Raw genomic sequence first — 10,308 nt, forward strand, 5'->3', positions numbered from 1 at the left:
GAAAAATTTAAATTTTAATGATAAGGATAAAATAAAGGGTAAAGTGAATAATAATATAATTGATTTTTTAGTGTAAAAATATAATTTTTCGTTAAAATTAAAAATACTGCGAACTTTTCGTTTAAACTCTCGTTGTTCTAAAGTTAAGGAAAAGAAAATCCAAAATTGATGCAATAAGTAGGGGGTTCGTGTCAAGTTATTAAGGAAGTAGACCCCCCACCCCACCACCTTCTTTTCGATCACTTACTGGTAAAATCCTAATTTGAGTCCCCCATTCTCGTAGATCCACCACGTGGTCGCTTGCTACATGTTCGAGGTGGACCTCCCTGCCTCCTCCCTCCACTATATATTACCCTCCTTCTGTCTCGCCCATTTCTCAACTCACACTCTCCACTCCCCCACCCCCTCCCATTGCTCACTGCAGTGCTCTCTCTCTCTCTCTCTCTCTCTCTCTCTCTCTCAAACAAAGCAGAAACAGATTTACTTGGCCTTCAAGGCCAATCGAGAGGCACCATTTTCTGCTGCTACTACTACTAATATTAATTTACTAAAACTGACCAAACCATGCCTTCCACTGCAGCAGCAGCCACCGGCACATGGGTTAAGCCTGTTACTACTACTACTACAAGACACCGCCACCTTTCTTCTTTAAACTCTTCAAATCCTCTCAGAAAACAATTGAGATTTTCTCCCTCTTCTTCCTCAATTTTCAAATCAAACACTCTAAATTGCTCTCTGCAAACCCCTTCTCTAATCCAAATCCCCAAACGCTCCCCTTCCTATCAACAACCTTCAACTCCCACTAAAATCCCAAGAGAAAATAAGACCCAAAAGTCCAGAACTTCTTCAAAGCCAGTGCCGCAACAATGGAACTTGTTACAGAGAGCAGCATCCATGGCTTTGGACGTAATGGAGAGCGCTCTGCTTTCGAAAGAAAAACAAACCCCACTTCCCAAAACATCCGACCCAAAAGTACAGATTGCCGGAAACTTCGCTCCAGTACCGGAGCACCCCGTTGAACACTCTCTACCGGTGACCGGAAAGATTCCAGACTCAATCCAAGGCGTCTACGTCCGAAACGGCGCCAACCCACTTCACGAGCCGGTGGCCGGTCACCACCTCTTCGACGGCGACGGCATGGTCCACGCCCTCCAGTTCAAAGACGGAGCCGCCAGCTACGCCTGCAGGTTCACCGAAACGCACCGTATGAGCCAAGAACGCGACCTTGGCCGTCCCCTGTTTCCCAAAGCCATTGGCGAGCTCCACGGCCACTCTGGCATCGCCCGCCTCCTCCTTTTCTACGCCCGCGGGATGTTCGGACTCGTGGACCCAAGCCACGGAATCGGAGTCGCCAACGCCGGCCTCGTCTACCACAACGGCCACCTTCTCGCCATGTCCGAAGACGACTTACCGTATCACGTCCAAATCACTGAAACAGGGGACCTCAAAACGGTCGGCCGTTACGACTTCGAAGGGCAGCTGAAGTCCACAATGATCGCCCACCCGAAGGTGGACCCCGCCACGGGCGAACTCTTCGCGCTTAGCTACGACGTCGTTCAGAAGCCATACCTCAAATACTTCAAATTCTCCCCAAGCGGCGACAAATCCCCGGACGTCGAAATCAACCTCGAGCAACCCACCATGATGCACGATTTCGCCATTACCGAACGACACGTCGTAATCCCAGACCAGCAGGTGGTGTTCAAGCTGCAGGAGATGATCGGCGGTGGGTCCCCCGTAATTTACGACAAGAACAAGATGTCGCGTTTCGGGATCCTCGACAAGAATGCCAAGGACGCGTCGGGAATCCGGTGGGTAGACTGCCCCGACTGCTTCTGCTTCCACCTCTGGAACGCGTGGGAGGAGCCGGAGACCGACGAGATCGTCGTAATCGGCTCCTGCATGACACCGCCGGACTCCATTTTCAACGAATGTGACGAGAATTTAGAAAGCGTTTTGTCCGAAATCCGGCTTAATTTGAAAACCGGGAAGTCAACGCGCCGCTGCATTTGCGCAGAGAATCTGAACCTGGAAGCTGGGATGGTGAACCGGAACAAGCTAGGGAGAAAAACCCGGTTCGCTTATTTGGCTCTGGCGGAGCCGTGGCCCAAAGTTTCGGGCTTTGCCAAGGTGGACCTCTCCACCGGCGAGGTGAAGAAGCATATCTATGGCGAGGAGAAGTACGGCGGGGAGCCTATGTTTCTTCCCAGAGACCCCAACTGGGAGAATGAGGACGATGGATACATTTTGGCCTTCGTTCACGACGAGAAGGAGTGGAAGTCGGAGCTGCAAATCGTGAACGCCATGGATTTGAAGGTGGAAGCTACAATTCAGCTGCCCTCGAGAGTTCCGTACGGTTTTCATGGTACGTTTATAAGTGCCAAGGACTTGGAGAAGCAGGCCTGACGAAATTTACTTCCCCCCAGGTGTAAATTATCAAAAGTTACAGGAGGTTTACCTGTGGGAAGCTATCTGATATGCCCCCGGAGACTCCTCTGTTTTATTTTTTAGTGTATGTAATTTTGGGTGTATTTAGAAGGTTTTCGAGTGAGAGGTGGGGCATCCAGCTCGTAGCTTTGGAGAATGGGTTTAGCATTGGAGCTCAGCTGAGTTTTCTTCTTAATCTTTCACTTTTACATGGTATGATTGTACAGAAATAGTATATTTCTCAGCAGATTCTGTTTAATTATTGTGTAATTAAATTTAAACCTGCAGTTTGCTTCTTCTCTCACGCTATAAAGTTTAATAATTTATACCTTGTTTATAAACAGTCACGTGATAGTTTTCTGTTCATATTTTCCTTTTGGTATATTTTCTAATATTTGTTCTTTTTCAAACATGATGTGGTGATGGCGTTCTTTTCCTGTTTTGTCCATTAAAAATGAAACATGATGTTGGATTGAAAGGAAAGCAAATGAAGAAACGAAAAATAGAGAGAGAGAGAGAGAGAGAGAGAGAGAGAGAGAGAGTCATGTTAAATATGTTGTGCTAATAAATTAAGCTCCTTTAGGCTTTTTAGTGAAGACGACTAATCCAGGATGAGCCAATGAGTAACGAGTATCCAATGGAGTTCGGATGGAAATGTTCAAATTGCAGTTGAGTGGATAGGAGAAGAACTTGCATGAAAAAGTTGCAACCAGCTTCGTACCGCGTTTTCTCCTCACGTGTTAATAATATGATGAAATATAGAGAGAAAAATAGGACATAAAACTTGTTTACGTGTGATGATAGAAGCAGAGCAAGGATGTGAAGTATGCACGTAATGAGCGAAAATAGAATATGAAATTGGTTATTCAACAGGAGCAATGCTTGACTACTCAAAGATGAGTAGGAACTTTTACTTAAAATTCTTCGAGTCAGATTCACAGAATTTTGTGCTTATAATTGGAACCGTTCATATTACTTTGTAAAGATCATCTCTACAAAAATGGAATTAAAACTAATGTCATTAAGTCGATCAGCTGTAGAAAATAGATAGACAATTTGTAATGTTTTTACCATTTTCGTCCATTTGTTTTTATACAATTTGATGATTGAACGACCTTAGTTTTAATTGATTTTTTGCATATATGATATTTATAAAGTGATTTATAATATGAATGGTTTTGATAATAAATATGAAGATTTATGAATAAATAAGAGCTCCTACTCATCATTAAACTCTTAACAAAAATGAGATTTACAATGAAGCCATTATTTTTTTATTTATTAGAGTTTGAGACTTACAACATAACAAAAATGAGATTAAAGAAAAAAAAAAGTGCGCGTTTATTATTTTTCTTTAATAAAGTCCTGATCAAATTCGGGGGAAAGAAAGATACCATATGTTTCATAATTTCATTGCCGTTGCAAATGGGGGTAACTGATGGTGGAGAATTCTGATTGGTAACTTCGGAAATGTTAGGTTAATTGAAGCAAGAAACATCATAGCATCAACGACTAGCAAATTATTCAACGCTTTTGCAAAACTATCAGTGGGATAGTTTAGATGCTTACTGGTAGTGTTGACATCTCAGTTGGGTGTGTGAATATATAAGTCAACTCTACGACATAAATATGGAAATGCACTATCTTTTTAAATTTGTGACAATGAAGTAAGACTTCATGATTTAAGGAAGGAAACTCTTTAAAGAATTCAAAAGAGAAGATCAACGGTCAACAACCACATCATATAATTTACAAAATATGATTTAAAAAAATGATTTCTCTAGTATTACCTTCTAAATATTAAGGGTTTTTTGCATAAAAATTGTTGGGTATACAATAATGTTTCGAATGATATTCCAATTGTTAAGAGGAGAAAAATGGTGCGATGTTGATATTCCAATTGTCAAGAGCATTTACTTTTACATACAAAATTGAGGCCTATGAATGATCATGAAACTCAATTATAATAGGGGAACTAAGCTTTTTCCCCATATGAATTAGCTATGAGTTTGGTTTGGTGCTTGGAAGGTCCATCCCAAAATACAAATTAAGGAGGATTTTTTTGCATCATGCATGCCAAGTTGCTACAAAACGGTCCAATTGATTGGCCATTACTATGATTTAATTAACTTTAGAGGCTGTTTTATAGAGTATATGGGCGTTCCTGTTCATTGTGTTTAGATTGTGGGTGATGAGTATGTAGGGCATGTGTGGTCTTATCTAGGACTTCTCCAGTGATTGGCCTTAGTATATCCTTCATTTATGTTGCAGGTCCAGTCATGGTCTTGTTTTGTTTTTATAGTGAGAACCAATGTCAATTTTGCATTCTGTGAGGTTGAAACCGTTGAATCAAAGCATAATGCTTGGATGGGTGCTAATGCCCTTTACAAAATGGGTACATATGCACTATGGAAAGAAAGGATAATTCTTATAGTACATTTGGTTTGATGTCGGTCGCATACTTATCACATATGACAGATCCTACAATGCTACTCCACGATAGAATGTGAGCATCTAATCAAAATAATAGAAGTTAAGTGAAAGATATCTAAAATCTATTATGCACTTAATGCAAGACTTTCACTTCTCTACACCCCGTTATGTCCTTCTATTTTTTAAAACCTAGCTAGCACGTGTTCATGTTTTATAAAGTGACATAAAAAATGTGTGGCTGCCGGATACTCTCAAACAAATACTACCACTCTTCCCTAGGCTTTTCTTGGGTTCGAAAGGTTAAGCTTCAGGAAAGGATATACTCTGTGCAGGTACCTCTTGGATTCCATTCGAGTTGGTGTTTGTCATGTCGAGTGTCTTTAACTTGTGAGCACGGACATACATTATGCATTTGGAATCAGCGACTTTTATAATTCCCCTCCCCTAGGACTTTCTGGGGTTCGAAGAATGGACTTGACTTCTCTGCCCTTTTATTTTCCATACACTTTTATCTTCTTTTATTTTGTGCGATCACGGTTAAGTTACGTCAATATTTTATATTGATTTTTTTTATAGAGATAATAAGACAAAAAACAATAGTAATATAAAATGTTGACGTAGCTTAACCATGACTACACAAATAGGAGAGGATGAGATTGTATGAGAAGTTAGAGGGTTGAGAAGCCAGGTCCAAGAAGAATAGGGCATTCCATGTTGTGGATGTCATTTCATTACTTTTTTTTATTCATGTAGCAAAGGGTTTCTTATGGTTCACTCAATAAAAAAATTCTGTCTACAGATGAATCTAGTTCACTATATGACAAATATACAAACCTATACAATTTGACAAAAGAAAAATATTATGAGATTATTTTTTTAGACTATATTGTTAATCCCATAATATAGCGATTGATATTTAATTATAGTTCTTTTTTAATGATTTAAGAAGTATCCAAATCGTCAATGATCACATCATATAGTTTACAAAATATGATCTAAAAAATAATCTCTCTAACACACCCTAAAAAAAGCTCAAAAGAAGCTACTCATAACATGTGACGTGATTGTTAGAGAAAAACTTTGATTGGGGCTTTCCTACTATATGGAAGGATCAGTGAGCAATTAGTATCGCATTGCAGTTAAACTGTAACATGTGTCACAGCTAGTCTTCTACATTTTATATATCTTGTGTGTTAGCCAGATTCCATTGGTTAAGAAGTATAACTGCTAGGCTAACTAACTGATAAGAGTTTTCTTCTGTACATTAGTGCTAAGTCCTTGTCCCTAAATAATGAACACTACTTGGCCTGCTGCTACTTAATCACGTTTGAACACGTGTTTAATTTATGTTTATTGTGAACACGAAAGATTCCTTTGAAACAAGAAACCACATTTACAATTTCAATTATTTCAACACGTGTTCAAACATAATTGGATAGCAACGGAAGCTGCTGCTGTTGCAGCAACCAAATAGTGTTCCTAAATAATTGACCGACAATGTAATATATATTAATTAATAGAAATACATTAAGATGTCGAATAAGATATTGGACAGATGGCTTTGTTCTTATGGTCACCTTAATTTCTTAGCACCATGCTGCATGGCTTACGAAGGGGCAAAACAATTCCTAGACTGATCTCCATTAGCAGGACAAACCCCTCACTAACTCGTCTTATGTATTATATCCGTCTTAGGTTTCCCTTTTAATTCATTGGTATTTTCATTCCATATGTTTTGTCCATTTTGCCGACACAGCTCGTGAAGTAAAATCATAAACCTATCTCTTAGCGACCTATCACGTTTCTCGGACAAGCAACATCTTATTCACAATTAAAGTGAAAAGTTGAAAAGTTTTATTGACCATATTACGATGATTATTTTTTAAATCGATTCCTACACACACACACACACACACACACACACACACGGCAGATATGTGACACCATTTTGTTTTACATAATTTTTAGCATACATTTTTGTGGAATTCACTCTATAGTATATTTTAATGATCTAAACCCTCTATTTTTCAAACATTTTATATATCATTCTTACAAAAATTAGACAAATAAAAAATCATTAAGACATTTATTTGTAGTGAAGAAAATAAACGAATGCAGTTTTACAAAAAACTCTAAACTCTTAATCCAACAGTCATATGATTTCAAATTTGAATGATTTTTTATAAATATGATTTTTGAGGGAAGACATAAAAAATAGACGGTTCAGATCGTTGAATTACATTATAAAGGAAGACCACAAAAATGTATGTCAAAAATTGTGTAGAAAAAGTAGTACCACAAGTCGGTTCCCAATACATAATGCAAATGAGAGTTTGTAGACAAATTTTGTAAATTAAATGATATGAAATTTGATGGTTGGATTATTACTTAATTATTGATAAACATGTTCATTCATATTATTGACACATTATTTAGTTTGTAAATTTTGTCTCCTTAGCATTACACACACACAAACATACACACACATATATATATTTCTCAACTTGTATACAAGTGTCGACACTTGGCAAATTTATAGTTCGTTCCCTTAGTTATTTAGCATGTTGAAATGAGGAGACCCGACAAGGACTGAATTATTTCGGACCATATCTTATCGTAATGTTCATTTATCAAAGTTTTTATTTTTTAAGTCATGTTATGTGTACGTCAAATTTTAATTAGTTGTGCTCAATCGATAATGTCATTGATCACTAAGAGCAACTTCACCCACGAAAGAAAGGGTAGGACAAAGACTGGGGAATTGTGCTTTAACAAAAAAAAAAGAGGGAGTTTTAACGAAAAGTTCACGGTACTGTTCACTTAAACGAAAGCTCACATTTTTACATTAAAAAGTCAATCCTAGTACTATTCACTTTACCATTTATTTTGTCCTTATCATTAAAACTCAAAGTTTTCAAGCCATTTCCATTAGTTTTCCTTTAAAAAAAAAAAATCTCCAAGAGGGCATTTGGTGAGCCAATAGACGCCCGCCTAACTGCTCATGCAATTTGAGCTAGTCTTGAGTGCAAGATTGACGTCAGCTATATATATATATATTTTTTTTTTTGTGTCATCTTGGACAAGTGGGCCAACTGCTTCTATTATCAAGAGCCCCAATGTCACGTCTCCAAAAGAAAGCCCGATGGTTGCCTAACATGGCGCGATGAGAGTTGTTGGATTTTTAATGGTATGATGATCTGGACTGTAAGACTTTCAACGGTAAATTTTTCTTAAAAATTTTTTTGTTGTGCCACGTGGTATGTTCTAGAACATCATATTTAATAATAAGAGAAATCAAATCGTCAAAATTAATTCAATCGTTATAAGGAAAAAAAATAGGGAAAGAAAAAAATTAAAATTTTTATTCTATAAATATCCAACCATCTTCTTCATTCGCCTTTTATTTTTAATGAATTATGCTTGTTGTAAAGATGTGCTTTGCTAGGTATTTGAAATTAAATTATTGGAGTTAAACAAAGAGTTTTATTTTCAAAGAACAAACTTACAAAGTTCACACTTACTAGGCATAAATAAATAAATATATATATTTATAAATAGTAATCGCCATTGTCCTTACCCTTGCTAACAGGTGAACTTGCACAAAGACATTCACTTTTTAGAGGGAAATTCCAAAGCCCTTGCCTTTGGGCAAAGGAATTTTCCAATTCTTCATGTGCATCAAGAATCTTTTTCGCTTCATATACTCTTTTATTCTCTTCATTCTTTTGAATGTGTTTCTCCAGTTGAGTTTGGATGTCGTCCAATTAGTCGAATAGAGCTGAATTAGAATCTTAATATATCATATGAACTTTGTAGTTTTTAACACTTTATCCGACTGGCCAAGCCAAAATGTTAACATTAGCAATTACAAAGCCTATGTGGCACACAAGCCGAGCAACTACTGAGTTAACTACGTTCTTCTTGTGAATATGGGCATGCAAACTTGCCGGCCATCTCGGTAGGTGAGTAAAATGGATTTCATGGTGTGATGTTGAATGCGCATTTGACTTCTGCATTAAGCGACTATGCCCAAGGAAGGAACACCTTTCAGCCTAGGGTTCTGGAAACCTGAAGACAAGGTTGCCTTTACTGTGAAGTTCAATAAAGGTTTGACTTTCAATGTGCCGAACATTATGTAAATTAAGTAACACCTCTCTTTCTCAAGAAAGCTAATGAAGTGACCTTGTTCAGCGAAGGAATCCTTGTCGGAGAGACTTGAATAGATAACCAACCAACCAAAAGCAGTGATGTTAATCCAAAATGAAGATGCTCCTAAATTGCCTGATTCTACGTCTCCAATTCTATTAATCTAAACTGAAGATGTTGCCGTTTACCAACACCGTGTTGTTAATCCAAATTGAAAGTGTGCTGACGAAAGGGTTAGGATGGTAAGTATTTTTTTTAAGGGGAAACTTGATATAAGTCCAATTTTTTGAGCCAATAGTAGGAATAGTCCAGTTTATTAAAATAAGTCCAATTTGTTATATTTAATTATTTAATTATCAATAGTTATCTGTTCAATGATAAGATTTATTATAAAAATCAAATTTCTTCCCAATTATCTCTTTGCTTATTTCTTTTTATTTATCTTTTTGTTATTTCTCATTCTTCCTCCTACTTTAAACCCCGTTTATAGATTTTATTTTTAATTTTTATAATCAACCTATATCACAGGTTAATTATATTTATCTACCTATATGACAAATTCTTTTTTTATAATCAACCTGTCACAGATTAATGTGTCTTACTTGTAGGTATGTTATGTTTTTTCTACATTTTAATTAGGTTTCATATCTCACGTATAGGTATTATATACATTCATATATTTGTTACTTGAGTTAGGGTAGAATGTTTTGTAGATAAATTATGTTAGTATATTAGTTTTTTTGTTATAAGATATTAAATATATTCTTTTGGAGTTGGAAAATGCATAATATTTGAAGATTTTAATTGATTTTTAATATTTTTAGAAAATATAAAATGAGTATAAAAGAAATAAAAACATATAATTAGATAACTGGACTCACTCCTAAAAACACTCTACATTTTTGGACCTGGATCTAAAAGCCCCTTTTTTTAAGGCGTGAGAAGGTTTCGCGTAGAGTGTTTGAGTTTGTGTGTTGGGTTGAAGAGGTTTCCCTTCATTGCAAAACCTCATATTTATAGGGGTGAATTTCGTGATGGTCAAGTCTACCGAGTTGTAAAATTTTGATAATATTCCAATTCCACTTCATATTCTCTAAAGATACTCGAAATTATTCTCGGCTGAAACTTTAGCGCTCGTTGTCTTCCATTAGGACTTTGAAAATAAATTGATTATGCAATTCATTCAACCTTTATCTGGAAACTAATCATAATCATGATCCTTAATATTCTCTCTTCCAACAACTTATATTATATGAGCTGAGTGTGTGCAAAATTGGGTTCAAACACACACATACACATACA

The 10,308-nt window shown here is 36.8% G+C and overlaps 1 protein-coding gene across 1 annotated transcript; it reads left to right on the forward strand.

Moving 5' to 3' along the window:
- Positions 1 to 407: 407 nt before the first annotated feature.
- LOC137725664 (9-cis-epoxycarotenoid dioxygenase NCED1, chloroplastic-like) lies at positions 408 to 2,686 on the forward strand. Its single transcript, XM_068464433.1, has one exon. It carries the CDS (start codon positions 565 to 567, stop codon positions 2,404 to 2,406), a length of 1,842 nt encoding a protein of 613 aa, XP_068320534.1. The 5' UTR covers positions 408 to 564; the 3' UTR covers positions 2,407 to 2,686.
- The last annotated feature ends 7,622 nt before the right edge of the window (positions 2,687 to 10,308 follow it).

Source organism: Pyrus communis, chromosome 2 (genome assembly GCF_963583255.1).
Source record: "Pyrus communis chromosome 2, drPyrComm1.1, whole genome shotgun sequence".
NCBI classification, from domain to species: Eukaryota; Viridiplantae; Streptophyta; class Magnoliopsida; order Rosales; family Rosaceae; genus Pyrus; species Pyrus communis.